Genomic DNA, 22,100 nt, shown 5'->3' with positions numbered 1-22,100 from the left:
CGTATTGCTAACACGTGTGTGTCCTTATCTCGTTTCTCTCAGCTGTTACGCCTTCTGTATTGGTTACCATTCTGTGCATTAAGTATAAAAGTTATGTATTGTCAATAAAGTATGCTCTATCCCTTCCTGAACCCCAGCGGTGTCAGGAACATGATATCCGGTTCTGAACCATTCCTTTTTAAGGAATAAAACCCCTTAGAACTCTAACACCACGGACTCTGTCTCTTTCTTTCCGACTGAGTTATTTTATAGTACTTACCTGCATAGAAATTAGGACGGTAATTAAATATTTACCACAGTTTCAAGGATGAGCCCCTAACAGTTGTCCAACAAAAGGGCACCATGGTGACTGCAGAATCTGAGACCCGGCGAGTCACCCGCAACGCTTCTCATTTCAAGAAGTGCTCTCCTGAAAACCATGCCAGTACCACCTTGGCTTCTACGTCTGTGGACCAGGACAACCCTGAGACTGTCACTCCAAGTGCTAGACATTCGCCAACAGAAGGACCTCCGGAACAGAGCACTGGGCTCGCTCCAACGAGACCCAGGCGTCACGTGCAACCTCCCAAGAGACTGATTGCGGAGATGGACTGAGGTCTACTTTATTTGCCACTTTACTAAGAAAGGAGGAGATGTAAAGAAGTTAGAAGTTAGCAGTTCAGTAGCTGGGTGGGCGGAGTTAGGTGGGCAGAGGGGAAGAGGCGGGGACCGGACAGGAAGGGGTCAGTTAGAGTAGGGACAGGGTCGATACCAGTTGTATGGAATAAAGCTCCAGTGTTAAGGAATAAGCAGTGTGTGTGTTCATTGTAGCGCGACGCTACAGGCCTCTCCCCGAAAGAATGAAATCACGTCCACTGGTGCTGTCATACTCCATGTAGTTCCATGTCTTGCCCTCTTTGGAGTCGTCATTGTTAGGCCTCCTTCGTATGCTTCCAATGAAGAATACAACTCTGAGAAGCCTCTGATTTGTTCAACTGACGTCTAGGACTAAAAACAAGGTTCCTGGGGTATGGTGAAACATCCAGCAACAATTCTTGCACTTAACCGTGCCTATATTAACTGTACCAGATTTACACTTCTCCAAACAATATTAATTTGGCAAGTATCCTGTTGACAAAATCGACGTATTTTCATATTCCTGCTTCGAAAGGGATTACAGATGATTTCTATTCACATTGTTTGAAACCATAGATGAAAAGGACAGCAGCTATTCACATTCTTTTGAATTATTTTACTCTTGTAGGCTCTCAGATATTTGAATTAATCTGAGTTTACATTTGCCTGCTGACAATGGGTCGAATGAAATGAAATCTTTGATGAAGGCAAGGCCTGTTGCGCCTCTTTGAAAGTGATCACTTGATACAGTAAGGTTGCGCAGAAAGACCAACATTGAAATAAGCACATACTGTCATAGCAAATGTCTGCGCAAATACGTTCTAAGGACAGCCCTGAAGAGGGAGACGGACTACTTTCCGGGACCCTGAGTAGCTCCCAGAAACAGAGGTGCATGGAGCGGAGGGCTAGGTCATCGTCGGCGCTCGACCAGTACGTTTTGTAGAAGACAGCGGGCCCGAACATATCCGGCGGCCCGTCCGAGGCCAGAAGGTGTGGATGGCGGGCCTGCTCTCCTTCCCTGTCCAGTGGCATGGAGTGGGGTAGCCGCTGAAGAGAGAGTGGACGGTCCCACAGCTGGATGGGAGCGATGGCTGTGGGGACATGCTCGCTGCATTTCCTCCAACGAGCCTAGACAGCAGTGAGTGTGGCCGTTACGGCTAAGGGTGGAAACGGGGGCTGGGAGAAGGGGGCCGACCCATGGCCTCCTTGATTGTCTGAGGAGCGGACAGGTGGTCTGCCTGCCCGATGGAATGTGGAATACCAGCTGAATGGTCAGGTTGAAGCCAGGAATACTCAAGGTGAGTCCCTTCTGTGCGGCCTAGGAGCAGCACATTTTGCAGGGATAGACTGTGCTAGGCCTTTGGGGATAGTGAAGTCTGATCCTGTTGACGAGACCACCAAGAGCAGACAAAGAAACTGCCACAGGGGTGAAGGAGGAGTTTGGACACCCGACTGGATTTTGAGAGGGAGTGTCCCCAGAGATACACAGCACCAGGCCTGCTGAGGTGGCGACTCGGCCACAGGGCCTGAACTGGTAGATATGATGGGGCCTTGACTCCACTGGTGTCTCTATGAGATGATGGCAGCACCTGTGGTGCCCTGGAGGACCCATACTCAGTAACGATTGAGGTCTACCTCCTGCAAGTAGACCTACGGAAGATGGCAGATCAGGTCATCGTGGCAGAGGAAAACATGGTGGACTTATGAGAAATGCGCACATTAAGTTGCAGTGTGCGAACTCTACAGAGCTGATGGCCCGGTTGGATGAAAGGATTGAGAATGCGGAGGGGCGGTCCTGAAAAAAGAATCTTAGATTTGTAGGGTTTCCGGAGAAGGGAGGGGACAATTGGCTGAACTGTTCCTAGAGGACGGGATTACAAATCCCCTGCACCCTAAGAGACTATCCAACATTGTCATGATTGAACAGGCCATTGGAAACTCTCTCCTATGCAAAACCTGTGGTGCAACCAAGGGCCCTGATCAACCATCTGTTCAATTTTTGGGACCAAGATATCATACTGCAACACATCTGGGTGTAGGGCCCACGGCAATTGGAAGGGAAATCGATCTGGGTCTTTCAAGGCTATACCCAAAAGGTACAGAACCAAAGCAAAACGTTCCTGTTTATCAAGAATCGTATAAGAGATGTCAACCTCAAATATAACCTGTTGTACCCGGCAAAACTGCTTGTGCTATACGGAGGGAAAATGTTATTCTTTTTCACCCCATAGGAGGCCAGCAACTGGTTGGACACCTTGGCGGAGTGTCTTCACTGAGATCCTTCAGGGAGAGGTTGCGTGGCTCCAAGTACATAGAGCACTCGGCTGGCCTCCGAAAACAGAGTGGCACCTCTTGGACTGAGGATTTCTGAGTGCTGCGTTTGATGCTCGTATCATTTCTGGGCAGTTGGGAGGGTGGCCCCACCGGGGTACACCACGAGTTTCCACCCTGTATAGTTTCATATGATAGCAGGAGGGAACGGGGAGAGGTGTGTGGACAGGGGGGACGTTTGAGAGCCTTGGCCTAGCGACTTCCATTGGGCTCTGCCCTCTAGCAAAGCAAAAGGTCTGGTAACTAAAGGACTGTTTCTCTTGTTTTGTTATTGATACACAAGAATAGGGTAGTGGACGCTAGTTCCCGGTCTGCTTGTTGCTGAACTGGGTGATTTGGCAATGCTCTCCAAGGGATGGGGGGAGTTGAGGGAATGTTCTGTTCCTAACTGTTTGTTTTTCTTGGGAATTGTATGCAGCTCTTGTAATGTGTGGTCCTGGCCTCTGCCCCCCGCTAGAGCTAGGGAAGAGGATAGCTGTAGATTGGTCCAGTTGGGCTAGGCCCCGGGCCGAACCAGTAGAGTAAGGTTATGGTGGGTGAATTGATTAAACTCAGAATGTAGAACGGCAGAGGACTGGCCAACTAGAAGAAAATCACAGAGTGTATGCTTATCTGGAGTGCCCATAGTCCTCCTGCAGGAAACTCATGTCGGGGGCGGGGGGCAGAGGGACTGTATCCTTGGCCTCCGGAAGAGGTGGAGGGGATAACTGTATCCCACCTCCTGCTCTGGGTACAGCTGGGGTACATTAATTGGGTGGCCCCCCCGGATCACATTCCAACACAAGGAACATGTGCTTGACCCAGAAGGGAGATATGTGATCTTGTTTGGGGCTCTGGACGGCAGGGAAATATGCATATTGAATGTCTACGTATCTAATAATGATTGTCCACACTTTTACACTGGGGTAGTGGCAGCGGCCTTGGTGTATTTAACAGTAGACCTTATTACGGTAGGTGACTGCAATTGCATCCTCAATGGGGCGATTGATTGCGAGCTGTCCCAAACTGCTACTGACATGGCACACTACAGGGCCTCCACATGGTGAATATTTGGCCAGAAAGTCATATGCAACAGAAGGTGTAATCTTGCTAGATGCCTGCTGTGGGGACACACAGCCAGTTAGACTACTGCTTCATGTCTGCCGGTATGATGCAGAGGGTGACAGAGATATCCTTTTTGGCCTGATACCTGTTGGACCGCTCCCCATCTTGATGAGCTTTGGGAGCGGGGAGTGCGGATGACCCGTGGTCCCACTATGGCAGCTCAGAGTGGAGGCATTGACAGACACCCCCCACCTGTGGCGACAGTGGGCGAGGCACTAACACACTATTTTGACAAGAACTAGGGAAGTGCAGGCAGTAGACTGGGATACTCACATCTGAGTATACCCTTCCACGCTTATGGTGGACAAAAATGATTCAGAAAAGGGGGTGGTGATGAACAGAGTGTCTGAATTAAGCAGACCACTCTTACCCAGTCCAAAGATCAGGGCTTGATCCATCACCGTTTTTTAGCTCACTGCACCATCCCAGCTCAGAACTTGGCTATATGCAAATTAGTCTGACCCTGGCCCAGTGCATCATGGGAACAGGGCAGACCAAACTACCAAGCCAATTCTTATACTGGGAAGGAAACAAGCTACCGGGGACCGGTTTCTGGCATTTCAGCCATCTTCGGCCCGGCTTGCTTGAATCCTGATGGTGCAATGAGCTAGGGACTCACATCTGAGTATACCCTTTCACGCTTATGGTGGACAAAAATGATTCAGAAAAGGGGGTGGTGATGAACAGAGTGTCTGAATTAAGCAGACCACTCTTACCCAGTCCAAAGATCAGGGCTTGATCCATCACCGTTTTTTAGCTCACTGCACCATCCCAGCTCAGAACTTGGCTATATGCAAATTAGTCTGACCCTGGCCCAGTGCATCATGGGAACAGGGCAGACCAAACTACCAAGCCAATTCTTATACTGGGAAGGAAACAAGCTACCGGGGACCGGTTTCTGGCATTTCAGCCGTCTTCGGCCCGGCTTGCTTGAATCCTGATGGTGCAATGAGCTGGGACAGGAACAGACTAATTTGCATACAGCCAGGTTCTGAAACTGGGATGGTGCAGTGAGCTAAAAAACGGTGTTGGATCTAGCCCTGATCTCTTGACTGGGTGAGAGTTTTCTGCTTAATTCAGAGACTCTGTCCCTCACCACCCCTTGTTGTAAATATTTTTGTCCACCCTAAGCGTGGAAGGTTATACTCAGACATGAGTCCCTTGCTCATTGCACCATCAGGATTCAAGCAAACCGGGCCGAAGACGGCTGTAATGCCAGAAACCGGTCCCCGGGAGCTTATTTCCTTCCCAGTGTAAGAATTGGCTTTTGTAGTTTGGTTTGCCCTGTTCCCATCATGCACTGGGACAGGAACAGACTAATTTGCATACAGCCAGGTTCTGAAACTGGGATGGTGCAGTGAGCTAAAAAACGGTGTTGGATCTAGCCCTGATCTCTTGACTGGGTGAGAGTTTTCTGCTTAATTCAGAGACTCTGTCGCTCACCACCCCTTGTTGTAAATATTTTTGTCCACCCTAAGCGTGGAAGGGTATACTCAGACATGAGTCCCTTGCTCATTGCACCATCAGGATTCAAGCAAACCGGGCCGAAGACGGCTGTAATGCCAGAAACCGGTCCCCGGGAGCTTGTTTCCTTCCCAGTGTAAGAATTGGCTTTTGTAGTTTGGTTTGCCCTGTTCCCATCATGCACTGGGACAGGAACAGACTAATTTGCATACAGCCAGGTTCTGAAACTGGGATGGTGCAGTGAGCTAAAAAACGGTGTTGGATCTAGCCCTGATCTCTTGACTGGGTGAGAGTTTTCTGCTTAATTCAGAGACTCTGTCCCTCACCACCCCTTGTTGTAAATATCCTTATGCATGCTGGTCCCTGTGCGCTCTCTCTCTCTTTGCCCCTTATGGCAGCTGGTTCCTGCCCTGTCCTTCCTCTCAGTGCTCCTCATCACAGCTGTTCCCTGTGGTCTCTGCCTGTCCCCTATGCCTGCTGGCCCCTGTGGTCCATATCTCTCCCTTTCTCTCTCTCCTATGCATGCTGGTCCTGTGCGCTATCTCTCTCTTTTTTTAAATGTTTTATTTATTTTTTAGAGTTTTATATAGCGTGAACTAGATCCGAAGATTTCAGGTATCAGAGCGCTTTACATTGCACCAGTTTCCCTACAGATGGACACATTCATTTTTGTTAGGCACGGGGAGATTAAGTGATTTGCCCAGAATCACAGGATGTTGAGCATCATTGCCGCGACTCGATCCCAGTTCTCCAGCTTCGAGGTCGACCGCTCTAGCTGTAAGGCTACATCCTATCTCTCTCTTTCTCTCTCTGTCTCCTAGGCCTGCTGGTCCCTGTCCTGTCCTCTCTTTCAGTGCTCCTGGGGCTTACTGGTGCCTGTACCCTCTCAGTGCTCTTCAAGCCCTTTAGACCCTGTACAATCTTTGTCTGACCCTAAGACCTGATCTCTCTCTCTGTGTCTCCAGGGCCTATAGGGCCCTCTGGGCTCTCTCGGGTCCCTAGGCCAGCTGAGCCCATGCAAGCATCACCTAAGACATATCTCACTCAACACCTGTTAGACATCTGTTGTTTGTAATGGGGTGAACGGAAATCACAAACTGAATATAATCAGTCTTACAGATTCACAGTTAAGTCTCAGCTCTAGTAACAGCTTTCGTGTCAGAAACAGTGCAGGAACACAAGCTCAGTTTTTAAATAAAAGCTCCTGGATACACTCAAAATAATGGAAACTGAAGAAAAGAGAAATAGAATATTGACAACGACATTTTAATGAAGGACATTACCACAGATCTTCACCGTACCAAACGCAGAGACATGCAAGAAACACATTTCCCATTCATTTGTCTCAACTTATTGTTACAAAGTGCAACTTCCTGTTAAACATATTTCACTGTGTTATAATATTTGATATTGTGACTTAACCCTTGCATCGCTCCTTCCCTTTCATCCACCCTTGTGTGTGTGTACGTAAATAAAGAAGTGTTTTACCTGGCTTCTGTATCCTTGTTAATACACTGTTATTTTTGGCGATGATTACGGGATCGCCATGTTGTGCTACCATCAGCACTTTCAATCATCGCTGCTGTGATGTAAGACAGCGCCCATAGAGTCTCCCAAGCTTCCAATCGGAGCGGCTCCTCCCTGGTGTGACGAGGAGGGAGGAGTCAGGGTCGGAAGGGGAAGACGGGCAGTCGGGCATTGGCCGATGGGCTGGCGCCTAAGTGCCTTATGTCACCTGACCCACAGAGCCTTGCAATTTTTGGCAGCCTCCAATGTATTGTAAGGCAGGCTGACTATCAGGGCAGGGACTAGGGACACTAGACTTCAGCTTAGCCCCTGGGGTCTGCACACACACCCAAAACCAGTGCTCCGTCTCCCCTGCTAGAGTGAAGAATTATTTTGATACAACTATGAGTGTTATAATGGAAAGGTACACTTTTTACTACAGCTATCAAACACCTGGTGAATCCAGTCTTATATAGCAACTTTAAGGATGCTGGCTACAGCATGCTCCTTCAGTCTGGATCAAATGATTAGTGATCAGGTGTTGATCCGCACCACTTGTGTGAAAGCACGAGATAAACTATAGTGTCATTGCAATATTACCCTGAAGAAGGTGATTTCTACTATAAAGAGCATTGAAAGGTCTGCCTAGGGATTGAAGTTATTGCGCAACCCTGACAAACATCATGTGGAAGTCAATCTAGTACACAAAGACGGAGAAGTGTACACACCAATGCAGAAAGAATTGCAAAAATAGCAATTCAAATTCAAGCGACAACGAACTGGCATGCTATTGTTGCGGATCCAGTGCCCACTGGCATCTAAAAAAGGATGTGCTGCTTTAGGCCAAATCTGCAAGGGATGTGGAAAGACAGGACATTTTCTCAAGGTTTGCAAAACCTCTTGCTTCAAGAAGGTCTTCAGGGGGGAAGAATCTAAGTCAGAGGAAGACTTAGATGACAGTGAAATGATGGAAAAGGTAGTATTACTTCTGGCCACCATCAACAAGGAAGATATACAGAATCAACCAAAATGCGGTGCTCTAGTGAATAGAGAAAGTGTGGAAATGCTAGTGGGCACTGGGTCCGAAATCACCATTCTATAAAAAAAACACCTACAATAACTTAGGATGCAAAACCATCAGGATCATCCCAGGAGCCTATGGGGCCCACAAAAAAAAAAGAATGAAGGCGTATTTAACGCCAAATTGAAATTCAAGGAGAAAACTACTTTAACCAAAATGTACGTCGTAGACTACAATATTAATATTCTCGGCTGGTTGGAACAGCAGAAGCTAAGAATGTTAATTAATCCATGCTAACCTCCTTATGTGATCAGCATTCAAGAGGCCAATTTAGATACAATTCTTGAAGTTTACAAAAGGGTAGTCAGTGAGAAACTTGGCTGCTTAAAGAATTTTAAACATGAGATCATTGAAAGAAAAAACACGTAGCTTGTCAAGCAACGTGTAAGGAGCGTACCTTTGCCAGACCACATTGAGGTCAGACATTCTAAAGGATTGGTGTGACAATGGAATAATTGAACCAATCAACGCTTTGGAGTGGTTATCACCTGTTGTTAATGCAAAAAGGAAGAATGGCTCAATCAGTCTATGCAATTATCTTCCCCAACATAACCGCCATGTTGTAGCTGATTGTCAGCCCTTTCCTCTAATAAATGAAAGGTGATGACATTGGCGTAAGCAAACGTCTTTACAATGCTAGACTTCAGTGCATCAAATACAATTAGAAGAAGGGTCAAAATATTACACTGCGTTTATCCCTCCTAAAGGAGCTTACCAGTTTCACAGATTGCCTTTTGGGCTGTGTTCAGCATCTGCTGCCTTTCAACGTGTAATGATACAACTTTTCTCAAGCGTGTAAGGCGTACGGTAATTTCAAAATGACATACTAATTTACAGCAAAACAGAGTAAGAACACATGTTTATTTTACGGAAGTTTATACAAAAGATGTAAGACACTAGTCTAACATTAAAGAAAGACAAATGTAAATTTCTCAGAGAAACAGTTGAATACCTTGAGTATCTCATTGACGGACATGGTATGCACCTGTTACAACGCATTCGTTACTCCGCACTACCATTACAACGCGACTTTTACAACGCATACCATTACAACGCATTGCGCTGGGGGGCGCTATAGGATAGGGAATAAGTATAATTTACTATCCAACACCTTCCCTAGGGTCCACGGGGACTGGAGTTAGAATAGTAAATTATACTTACCACTATCCAGCACCCCAAAGCGCTATGCGTTGTAATGGTATGCGTTGTAATGGTCGCGTTGTAATGGTAGGTAGTTGTAACGGTATGCGTTGTAACATGGTACATCCACGGACATAGTGTTTGGTCAAAGCCGACTTTGATATCTGCAATCTCAAAGTCACCAACACTAACCAACAAGTAAGGACTTTCATCATTTTTTGGCATGTGTGAATTTTACACCAAATTAATACATAACTATGCCATAAAGATAGAAACTCTTCAGAAATTGATAAAGAAAGATGCCAAGTTAATATGGGATGAAAAACGTGAGCAAAGCATGAAAGACATAAAATGAGAACCATCCCTGCATTCATTCAGTGAGAAATTGCAATGTATAGGAACTATGGATGCCAGCAAAATTGGGTATGAGGGCGGTGTTCAGCTAGAAACCAGAAAATGGGGAAATAAGTATTGCATTTGCATCATGTAAGCTGAGAGGTCCAGAGTCAAAGTACTCAGTAATTGAACGTGAGCTACTGGCTTGTGTCTGGGCGGTTACCAAGTTCAAAAATTTCCTTTGGGGCAGGAAGTTTATCATTCACACAAAGCATAAGTTGTTGGTCAGCATTTTGGAAGGAAACGCTTCTCCTAAACATACCCCAAGAATAGCTAAGTAAGCATGTAAGTTGTAAGTGTACCGGATTATGAAGGAGCACATTTATGGCAGCGTGACTGTTTCCGCTGACTACCTATTGCGAGCACCTTGTGATAGTGAATTAGATTGTGAGGGAGATTAGGACGATGATGATTTGCTGGCTGAATATTTGTTTGATTGTAAAGAATCCAATGGTGTTGTTACTAGGCATCAGTGGATGGTGGCCCTGAGAAATTCCAATGTATTTGCAGAAACAGAAAAATACATAAATAAAGAATGGCCGAAAGAAAAAATACTGAACAAAGCGTTAAGATCATATTGGGAAATAAAAGATGACATCACCATTGTTCATGAACTCATTCTCTGTGGTGAGTCACTGATTGTGCCCGCATCCCTAAGGAGTAGGTTAATATCCCTCGCACATGAAGGCCCCATGGGCATGACAGGAACAAAATAAAAGCTCAAGGAAAGATATTGGTGGCCATTCATGGACCGCAATGTTGAGATGTTTGTCAGTCATTGTTCTGTCTGTGCCAAGGTGGATAAAACCATGACTACACACTGATGCCCCATGTCGTCTGTTGAGGTGCTTGAAGGCCCCTTGATAAAGGTCAGAATCAACTTTATTGAACCGATGAATGCTTTGCGCCCAGAAATGCGTTATTATAGTAAACTACTTCACCAAGTGGATTGAGGTTAATTTTGTGTCACAACCCACCACCTTCGAGGTGGTAAAATATCTGAAGGAATTGTTTTGTAGGGAGGGTTTCCCTCATCAGTTAGTCTCTGATCATTGAGTACAATTTGTGTCCCAAGAACTAGTTACGTTCTTGAAAATGAATGGCATAGAAAATATAAGGTCATCCTTGTATCAACCCCAAAGCAATAGGTCGGTAAAACTGGCCAATTGCCTAATCAAAGAAAGCATTCAGATGGCATTACGGTGTCACATTACCATACAGGCGGCCCTTAGAATCAGTATATGGTCATATTGCATCACTCCACACAACACAACAGGTAGAACTCCCTTCGAGTTGCTCAGGGGTAGATTAGCCATTACACAGTTGCAACCATACTAGTTTTTAACAGGGAAGAAGTGAGAAAAGGAGAACGCACAGGAAAAGGAGACCAAAATGAGAAGCTTGGTAGACAAACACCAAAATCGCATGTGCAGAAACTACGATGCTAGGAATGTAGACAAGGAAATGTCTTTCAGTGCTGGTAATGTGGCGAGAGTAACATTTCCTAGAAAAGGAGCTAATATGAGCAAGTATAGTGAACCTAGACGTGTGGTTAAGACCAAAGGCACTGCTGTTTTATTAGATAATGGCCAGTGGTGGAATAGCTGTTCATGATAGTGTACCTGAGTTGATCAAAAATGCCAACAACAGTGAGCAATGCAGAACAAGCAATGCTAATGGCACATGTGGAAATTCTTGCAATGTTTCTTATTCTACAATTGCAGCCAATCCCAGTGGTCAGATTCAAAGGTTACGTATTGAACTAGTTGTTGATAAAATGGAAATATGTAATGTCCTGCTAAACATATTTCACTGTGTTATAATATTGGATTGTATAACTTAACCCTTGCATTGCTCCTTTCCTTTCATCCACCCTTGTGTGTGTTTGTGTGCGCGCGTGGTGAGTGCCACACGCTGCTTTAGAATGTTGAGGGAAGCAGGCAAACGTTTGGCTGTTAAATGCCATTCTGTGAAGACCATTATGTGAATAAAGAAGGGTTTTACCTCGCCTCCTCATTACTCTAAAAGCCATGACAGAATTTCCTCACAATATTTGCATACAACCTACTTTAGACACAACCTCTCATCCTCACCACAAATTGTGCTGTGGGTACTTCACGGAACATTGTAAGTAGCAAGAGGGCGCTTCCATATGACGTCTTCAGTCAGTCATGGCATTTTAGGCATCAGTATTTTGAAAGGGTGGGCTCATAAATGCCATCATGTGCTGTTAACATCGAAACTATATGTCCCAGAATCCAACACGTTGGCTAAAGGTTCAGAACAGGCTGAAAACTTAACACTCAACATAGGCCCATTTGGCAGCTGTGTTGGACACCATTTTGCCTGCCTCGCTGTTGGATAATGATGCTACACAGGTAGATAACTTAATACATCATACATAGTTTTAACTCCATCGCTGCCCGACAGTGTTGGTGTGTAGCATGGATAGATAGGCTTTGCTTATAAAAACCAATACAATTGTGTTATAAAAAAATGATTTTCAGGCAGTGCTCCTTGAATCGTACTATGACGATAAAACGTAACTGGTACGACTAATACAATAATGTTTCCAGGTACTGTAGGTTTCTACAGACTGAAGTGAATGGAACAATCATCACCAGTATTTGAAATTCACTCACTTTGAGACAGGGAAGCACCATTTAATCTCTGTGTACCTCTGATTGGAATGCAATGCAAACTCCACTCAATCAGGATGTAAGCATGTTACAAGGAAGGGAGGGGTCCTGCAACCTAGCTGCCACATAACCCCATGTCTTGAAGGATGGACCCCTTCTGCCTCCAAGAGCACTTCTGGTGTTACTTCTCCCATTGGGAGTTAAAGAAGGGACTTGAAGTCTCACCTGGCTTTGGTTGAATGGGAAATCTCTGTTGTGGCTTTTCTAAGATGTCTGGGGTTTCCGCTTCGGTTGGGGGACTTCCCTGTGTGTCTGTGATGGGCGTCAGTACATTCCTGCTGTCTCTGTTGGATACTGGGGTGTCTTCCTGTCACTGGTGGGTGCCAGAGCTTCTCTACTGTTAAGATGCACTGGAATTAACATGTACACTTCTATTTGTGCACACTGTGTATGAGCGGCTACCTACCCTTTAGACCCATTTACACTTCTATTCGCGTAACTGTGTGCCACCCAAGAAACCCTACCGCGCAGGGACTGCACACACTGTTGGCACCAAGGGCTGGTGGTTGGAAATGGACTGCTTGGTGCCTTGCATTTGCATTTCATAACTAATAGAGCTGCTTTAAGCCTGTTTGAAAACCGTTACGTTACCAAAAAATGATTCATTTCAGATATGTAGCGAACTAAATGGACATAAATGGTTAGTTCTACTTGTGCTTAAGTGTCACTCAAAGTGTCACAGACAAAGCATTAAAATATCACACATAAGCATGCTAAAAACATGAAAGTGTTACACATAAACAGACTGAAAACTCGACAGCTCTGCATTTATGCAGGAACCCCTGTGTGTGTGTGCGCGCACGTGCATGTGACCTTGTATTTCTGTTGGTCTATGTGAATGAGTTGCAGCATGTGAGTGATGTTCCCTGTGCATGGCACTGACACGCCTGCTCATCTATGTGCATGACAGAGTGCGTGCATTGTTATTTTATCCATGAATGATCTTTCTGCATAGGCCCATTTACCTTGCGAGTGTATCTCTGTATGTACCCACTATACAGAAGCCCAAATGATCAGTTTTGTCAGTATTGGCATTAGATTGCTAACCTTGGGTGCTTCTTACCAGACTTTCCGCAGTCAGTTCCGGCAGCTCGTGGGCAGTGCAGTATGGGTAATCAAGGATGCAAATACTGTGAAAGACATGGAGAAAATGCGGTCAGAGAGAAAGCACTTCTAGGTGCCCTGCGGGAGCATAATGTGAAGTTAGCTCTGTCTGCCACTCGGAATCATATCTGCTGAGCCACTTTAAGGATTTGTGGGGCCCCTTGCTAGGAGCATCTTTACATTTATTTATAATTTGCAGCTAATTCAAGCCATTGCGACCCCAACCAATATTGCATTATATGTTAAACTTCCAGAAATGTCAGCAATCAAAAATAGCCAAACGCTCAATCTGTCTGGTGTCTGCCAGCCACATAGAACTAAAAGAAATCCAGAAAAGGCATTGATAAACCCATTTCATTTTTGTTTGGATGTAGATTTTTTTTGTCTTGCAACAGCAATATTTTACTAGTAAGAAGTCAGTGTCTAACCAGCTAATTCATCCCATTGTAGGAAAAACACGACAAGGACAACACTGGTGGATGTTTAGATGAATAGCACTTAGCATTAACATAAGGTACACTCACAGTGCTTGAAAGTGTTGCTTTGGTCGCCAGTTAGGTATAATCACAAATAAATCCACTTTCACAACTGGCCTCCTTACTGCAACGATGAAAATCAAAGCAATGTGTCTAGGGTTTTCACTATTCCATCGGGTGAAATCTGGTAATTTCCTCCTTAATTACCTTCCGCTGCCTTGGCCATCCTCTCTTCTTTCTGTGTGTAAACTTCTTTGGCTAGACAACAGCCTCTGACTTTGCTATGAGAATTGTTAGGTGGAGGGAGACAGAAGGTCAGGAGATTGTTCTAGTGAAAGAGGTGTAGTAGCAGGAAACAGGATGTTTTAATAGAGATGAAGTAAGATCAGTGATGAATGGATGGATTTAGGGTAAAGAGAGAAAGATGAGGTAGCCCAAAGAAAGATACAGAGGTAGAAAATGGAAGAGTATTAAGAAGAATAGAGAAGCAGGTAAGGTTTTCGAGTGTGATCGAGAGCGCTAGAAAATTGAGGGAAGCGCATACCAAGAGGTAGGGTAGCGCTAGAGAGAGATATGTCAGAGAGATGAGTTAGAGAGCTAAAGAGGTAGACAAGTAGAGAGAAGAGGTAGAAAGAAGTGTATAGAGATGCAAGGTAGACAGTGGAGAGTGAGAGAGAGAGCCAAAAATGATAAGCGGTATATGAAAACATCTAACTTAACGAGAGTAGTGATGCAGCAAGAAATTTAGAGGGAGACTGTTAAAGGGTAGAAGGAGAGATGACAAGTGTAAAAAGGAAAAGCAAGAAAGACAGGGGCAAAGTACAGAAAAAGAGCGATGAGTTTCATACAGATGTATAGAGACAGGGTGGCTTGGACACGTAAGATGGAGGGATAGGTAGGGAGTCAGAGGTGAGATATATTTATAAAAAAAGGATGAGAGAAGTAAAGGGAACAGAGGTTGTGTTAAAATAGAGGAAGTGGAGGAGAGAGGGAGCGAGGTGATGAAACAGGGACAGACAGCAGAAGTGAAAATGCAGTCTGCAGATAAACTGAATCTGTAAGGACTTAAAGTGAAAGTCTGCATTTAATTGGGTTTTCAAACAAAAAGTTAGGAATTCTGTCGAGCCTACAAATCCACAGTGGGGAATATGCGAACACAGGAATAAGATGATGGTAAAAAACGACTCCTTGGTCAACCTAGCTTATGTCAAGCCAGACATCCCGTTTCTCGCATTGCCGCTACTCATAAGAAAAACAAAAAAAGCTTGCTCCACACTCAGTTATTCGTGGACTCCAACACCCTTAGCATAGATGTGGACTTAATGTTCCAACAACTTAACACGAGTGCAGTGCATGAATGTGGCGAACCATCAGTGGAAGAGCCATTGAAGTCTCTCTAGAGCACACAGTTCTGGAGCAGCAGTCAGGGAAGAAGGGGATTGGACAGTCATCAGTAACAAAGTAACAAGGTATGGGTTCCCTCAATGATGTCCCCTGTGACTAAAATGTATAGTAAAGTAAGTGTGTGTGTGTTGTTTACCAATCTTGAACTGGGTGCATAGGGTCACACTTTCCTTTTCTGCTTCCCCCTTTATGCATCCCCCTCCTGTACCCTTACTTGCTGTGACAAGATTCGAGAACCTACCTGTTCTTAGCACAGATGTACGACATGATGTTCTGGTTGAAGAATTTCAGGATTAGGGGGATGCAGTTGGCGAACACCAGGTGCTGTGAAACATACTCAAACTAATTCAGAAAAGACAGAGACATGGACCAAGAAACATTAGCAACGGAAATTTTTTGCAGCAATGTTTCAAGAGCATAAGCTATCTGTTAGTTCATAAATCCTGCGTTAGCTGTCCCTCAGCAGAGATATATATGCAGCCTTCAGTCATCTGAAAGAGTGTCGTGCTCAATGTCACTCACGAGTATCGACTAAAGAGCATGAGTGACCAAATAGCATGGAAATAGACAAAGGACAAGAACCGCTTGCTCATCTCACGAGCCTCTTCCTTGCTAAATATAACAGTATCATCTGCTTCCTCTTCCACGAGGAAACAACCATTCTTTCAAATCCTATGACCCAAGAAAAGAAGGCTGTAGGACCTTATGAATTCAGGCTTTCGAAATGTAAATGTATGCAAAGTTATTCTACTTATTCAGTGCCCTTGCTTAAATGCAAACGGTAAGCAACGGCTTATGAAGCATCCAGTGTTAAAAAATATATGAAACTGCACAGCATTCATAGCAAAGCCGCAATACTTAAACCTGGAAAAGAAAATGCAAATTTTGCACAGAATGGTGCAAATCACGTTTTGAAGATGGGTGGACAATGCCTATGTTGGTGTGACATCGCTGGGGACTAGTATACATTATTTAAACACAGTCCTATGTAGTAAATACATATGAAGAAGTAAATAATATTGCTTCAACTTTCATCAAAGTGCCAAATGTCTTTTCGTACTCAAATACAACAATTCTTTACAAAAGAAGCATACAGCCCATCCGAGAATAAACAAACATGCTGTATTTCCTGATAAACTGCATGATTTCCCATTATAGCAGGAGCAGAAGTTCCCGGTGTCTTTAACAGGATCCTCGAAATCGAAATACCAGGTTTTACCATGTGCATACATCTTTCATTGTAATGTAATTTATCTATATATTACTTCATACCCCGACGAGGCATCAAAGCGCTTTTGGGTGAAGACTAGCACGCTACTGTGTAGGTTTCTGACCAGGAGTAAGTATACGTAAAGCACCCCTATACCAATCTGATCATAAAAATGGGGTCCTCCCAGCTTCACAGCCTAGGGCTCTCAGTGGTCACACCCATGGCTGTCCCTGTGACCCGCCTCCTCTCACCTGATAGATGTGGTTCAGCTTGAAGTGCTTCAGCAGGAGCAGCAGCAGGGCCGAGATGCTCTTGACAATGATCTCTTTGTGGCGGTTGACATCTATCCCCAGCCTCATGCTGTCCAGAACTGTAATTCTGGTGTTTGGACAAAATATCAAGTTAAAAATATCGGGAGACATACATATCCGAAATTAGCTATCGTGACACACAAATTTCATGATGCACAAATATAATTGACAAGAATATATTTTTCTAATTACTGTAATATATTTTAGTTGATATATTAATTTTATGTTAACATTATTTATATAAATGTTATTAATTGTTTTTAAAATATAGCTTTTAATTTGAAGTGATTTCGAATGTTCTATTTTAATTTGTAATAGTAACATAGTGTTGTAGCGGATTGTTGGGTTTTTAGAGGGATAGGCTGGGGATTTAATTTGGTAATAATTAAGAAATATTTAATACATTTTATTTAATTGTATGTTTGATATTTATTATGTAAATTATGTAATACTGATTTATTTTTGTTATATCTTATTTGCGGGCTGTTAGGTTTGTAGGGGTATAGGGTGGAAAGTTAATTAAGAAATAATTGTCAATTAATTAGTAATTGTTAATTACTTAATTATTAGATTTTTTATTATGTAAAATATGGAATACTTATTTATTTTACTTATATTTTAGTTGTGGGATGCTTGGTTTGTAGTGGTATAGGGTGGGAAGTTATGTAAGTAATCATTAATTCATTATTAATTATTATTTGTAAGTTAATCATTTAATTGAATTTTATGTAAACTGTGGAAAATATATTTATTTTTGTTTTATTTTAATTGTGAGAGGCTAGTAGGGGTCTAGGGTGGGAAGTTAGTTAAGTAATAATATAAAATGTAATTATTAATTGTTAATTATTTAATTTATTTTAAATATGTAAGTTGAGGAATTGGTTTTTGGTTATATTTTAGGTGTGGGCTGCTATGTTTATCTGGGTATCGAGTGGGAAGTTAATTAATAATTGAATAACAATTGTTTATTAATTGATTCTTGATTTTTTTATTGAATAGTGATTATGTAAATTGATTATGTTTTTTAATACCTTTATATTTTACAATAATTAATATTTTAATATTAAGAGCTCAATATTGTTTCTACATTCATGGATTACTCAAAAATGTAATGTGTTTGAAGTGAAGTACTTTCCCTACTTTTGCTAAGACTGCATTAAGAATAGTCAAATTAATCTCATTGCAGTTCAACACTTTCCCTACTATTGCGCTGTTTGGAGTGAGAATAGTAAATGTCATCCCTGCGATATCCAACACTTTGTTCCCTACTGTTGCATAGAAAGGAGAGAAAATAGTAAATTTTACCCTTTCAAAGTCCAACACTTTGCCCACTGTTGCGCTGTTTGGAGTCAAAATAGTAAATGTTACCCCCCCCCCCCTCCTAAATCCAAAGCTTTCCCAACTTTTGCCCTGTTTGCAGTGAAATTAGTAAATTTCATCCCTCCGAAATAAAACGCTTTCCCTAATGTTGCACTGGAATCTGAAATGTACTGCTTTCTCTACTATTGCCCTGTTTGGAGTGAGAACAGAAAAGATCACCATTCCGAAATCCGATGTTTTTCCTACTGTTGGAGTACATTTTACATCTTCAAAGTCCAACACTTTCCATACTTTTGCGTTGACTGGAGAGGGAATAATACATTTTGCCCCTCTGAAATCCAATAGTTTCCCTTTTGTTGCCCTGTTTGGAGTGGGAATAGTACATTTTACCCCTAAAAAGTCCAACTCTTTCCCTACTGTTGTTTAGACTTCAGTGGGAATAGGAAATTTCACCCCTCCGAAGTCCAACGCTTTACCTACTGTTGCTTAGACTGGAGTGGAAATAGTCAACGTAACCCATCCGAAGTCCAACGCTGAATCCTGCAGGACATTGACTGGAGTAGGAAGAGCAAATTGAACTCCTCCGAAGTCCAGAAATTTCCCTAATAATGCAGTAACTGGAGTAGGAATAGTAAATCTAATCCTCCGAAGTAGTGGGAATAGTATATTTAATATTTTTAGACTCCAATTCTTTTCATAATTCTGGCTAAATATATTTTAAAGCATTAGTTGTTTTATTTTTTTAATTTTCCATTATTTGTTTTAATTTTGAAATGTATTTTAATGTCTATAGTATTTTTAGCAAATGTGGTTTTTTGATTTTTCAGTTTTTTATATTTTATTTGTTTTCTACATTAATTAATATGCTTTTCTTATTCACTCGTTTATATTTTTATGGTTTTATTGTGTAAACCCAGGAAAAAAAATATATATAGGTAGATAGATAGATAGATAGATAGATAGATAGATAGATAGATAGATGTGTGAATTAATACTAAGACGAGTTTTTAGATTTTTGAATCACACCTGCCTTCTAAGAAACACTCACAATGTTCTATTAATAGTGCATACGTTTGAAATATTTTTATTTGCATTGCAAGCCTTAGGTGGCCACACTTATGTGGTGGCATGTTTTCTTTTTTTATTGTGGTATAAGCTTGCAAAAAAAAATAGAAAACAAATGTTTAGCCATCATACCAGGTTGCCAAGGCCAGACATAATGGCTTAACAAATGCAAGTTGATGTAGTTTTCCGAGTCTCCTAGGAAAGCCCTCAGCCTGTGTTTATTATATAGTTTTCCCACGTGAAATCAGGAAAATCCCTATTGAGCCTAAATCCACTGACGGAAATTTCATGTCTTTGATCAGTCACACAATTCACACCAATCCTACATTTCTCACATTCAAGTGAGACCATTTCCATGTAAAACCTTTACAAAGTGTTCCAACCTTGGATCAATGTCCAGTACATCTTCAATAAATAATAAAATATTGTTCTGGAGTCCTGAAAGCATCTCACACCAGATATCCCTTAAATAGGTTACTCATAATCCTAAAAATGTCAGCAGGAGAGGCTGACCCGAAGGGCATTGTATACAAGGGCGTAATGATTAATGCTGTATACCTGGAATCATCATGCAACAATACTTAGAAGTCGCAGAGTACAGATCCACAGTGGACAGTGCTCCGACATTGGAAAGCATAGCTACATCATTGCATTTGACAGAGCAATGGACGGTGGTCCTTCCAAGTCTATTTCGATCCTGCAGATGCACTTATTTTTGCACCGGCTTTATTAGTGGTTATTAAAATTCAACATTAAAAAACAAGAGGCATCAGCATTACATATGCTGTCCAGTTCAATTCTTCTCAAGTCGGTCCTTAATAGAAAGTGGCCTATTCCTAACTTTGTCGATATTGGCAATTGCATTCATTGTGGGGTGACCTTATGCATCATGCCCTTGGGATAACCTATCTTATCTTATCTTACAGTGGAGTGGTGTGGCTCACTGGTTAGAGGCGGCAGACCCGGAAGCAGAGGCCGGCCCGGGACCAGGGTTTGATTCCCGACGCGGCAGGGTCTTGGGCCATGGTCAGCGGACTCAATAATTCTCGACTCAGTGCCTACTCTAACCATGGGTCCCACTCAGCAACTCTGGGCAATAGCTTGCTTAATCTCTACTAACGGCCCCATCAGCGCCGGGGATGCTTGTCTTCACCTTGGAGAGGCCCAGGAGCGCCCATCTCACAGGGAAAGGCAGGATGGGTTCCCCAGCGGTATACAGTGCCGGGACGCCCCTTTGCTGGGGCAGCTGTGCGCTTTACAAGTATACGACATTTAACATTTATCAGAGAAGACTGGCAGTTACCTTTCCTTCGTATGCCTTGTGCATAATTGTCCATAATGTTTATTTTTTGTTTCTACTATTTTTGCCATTTCAGTCCCACCACTGGCAAACCTTCTTTCACGGTGTACACTTATTCACCCCACACGTTTGTCTGTCTTAGCAGTTTATTAGCGCTGAGGCATAGCCAGCAATCATGACTGTCACACCTTCATAGCAGTTTTGAGTTATGCCAGGAGGGCACATTCTTCCCAAACTACCCTCTTACCTTGGTGGCAAACTCTTTAGAAAAACACAAACGGATACTTAACTTTGCATGCCCATCCTTTAGTTGGTTCAACTATGAGATTTCGCCATATCTCCTTCAAAGGGTAAAGCCACGTCTACCCTCCATGCTTACACATCCTTAACTTAGTGCACATTCTTGGGACGACCCATACACATTATATTTACATGGCCTGAGATACAACACTCCTTGGAACTGGTAAAAAAAACTGCAATTCCAAGCCTGCAATGCAGGTTTTTACATTGCCAAAGTGACACCAGTTCATGCCTACAACTGAGAAATATTCACTCTCTAACTGGCAAAAGGCAATTTCTTGATGGTGGCCCTTCTTACCTCCATCGTCTATTGATGTTTGTTACCCATCTTTAAAAACTCAGCACTTTGCACCACTCTTCTAACTAACTCTTTTTCTCCATACATTGAAGCACCTTCGGTACAGCACAGACCGTGTTGAGCCTTAGAATGACATGCTAATTTAAAGTGTATTTCTAAAGTACATGTCCACCCTTTGGAACGTCATGGCGTCAGATTACAGACTGTCATTGTTACCCAACTGAATGGTACTCATTTTACTGACCTGATGAAGGACTGAGTGGACCCGCCTGGATTTGAACCTCTGACCATGAGGTCAAACTCAGACTCCTGGGGTATCTGCTCTGAGGCACCAGACAACACTGTACTTCGCATTCAGGATTATAACTAAATAAGCGCCATGAAATGGCACGGCGCACATGAAAGCACTTATCTTTTTTATCTATAACAAGAACTCTAGGAAGGGGTGGGACCAACAAACTCAACTCTACTACGTTGGTAAACGTTCCAAGGAGGTACGAGCAACACAGGCAAAGTACACTGAAACGGCACAATAGTAAACATAGTAGATACACAGCATAGGCCTGGAGCATGCCGCTATGCTTTAGATGTGTCAGGGTCATACATTATGAGTGATATGCCAAGCCACAACTATCAGCCGAGAATAGTGTTTCTGATGCCGTGGTGGACATACAACTGATATCTGATTCCACTGTTGCCACCTTGAGGGCATCAGGCACGATGATGTAGTACTCTCTGAAGATTCTCTGCAGAGCCATGGCCAGGTGTGAGGGTCACTGTGCCCTTACCAGGGGAACCTACCGCAGAGTGTACCTTGGTCTGGATCCAGCTTATCAGTCACTGGGCTAGTTTCTAGGTCTCGCGACCTATCAATGCGCGCAAGCGCATTGAGCGGAGCGAGAATTCAAGTGGCCAAAATGCTCGTGAAACCAAGGGTTTCATTCCTGCGGTTTTGTTTGAGTTCACGTGAATCACG

At 43.2% G+C, this 22,100-nt stretch overlaps 1 protein-coding gene across 2 annotated transcripts in view; it reads right to left on the bottom strand.

Annotated features, from left to right (window-relative positions):
• The window catches only part of STRIP2 (striatin interacting protein 2), a 184,855-nt gene that overhangs the window by 33,579 nt on the left and 129,176 nt on the right, over window positions 1-22,100 (bottom strand). For both annotated transcript variants that reach the window (XM_086918897.1, XM_086918898.1), the window contains exons 16-18: window positions 16,782-16,908; window positions 15,562-15,662; window positions 13,400-13,466 (exon numbers count right to left, since the gene is read on the bottom strand). In XM_086918897.1, coding sequence (XP_086775023.1) covers window positions 13,400-13,466; window positions 15,562-15,662; window positions 16,782-16,908 — 295 coding nt within the window. The remainder of the gene's footprint in view (window positions 1-13,399; window positions 13,467-15,561; window positions 15,663-16,781; window positions 16,909-22,100) is intronic.

The sequence above is a fragment of the Lissotriton vulgaris genome, chromosome 1_1, assembly GCF_964263255.1.
Source record: "Lissotriton vulgaris chromosome 1_1, aLisVul1.2, whole genome shotgun sequence".
In the NCBI taxonomy this organism is placed as follows: Eukaryota; Metazoa; Chordata; class Amphibia; order Caudata; family Salamandridae; genus Lissotriton; species Lissotriton vulgaris.
The sequence above is the reverse complement of the archived record's forward strand: the minus strand, read 5'-3'. Positions and strand labels throughout refer to the sequence as shown.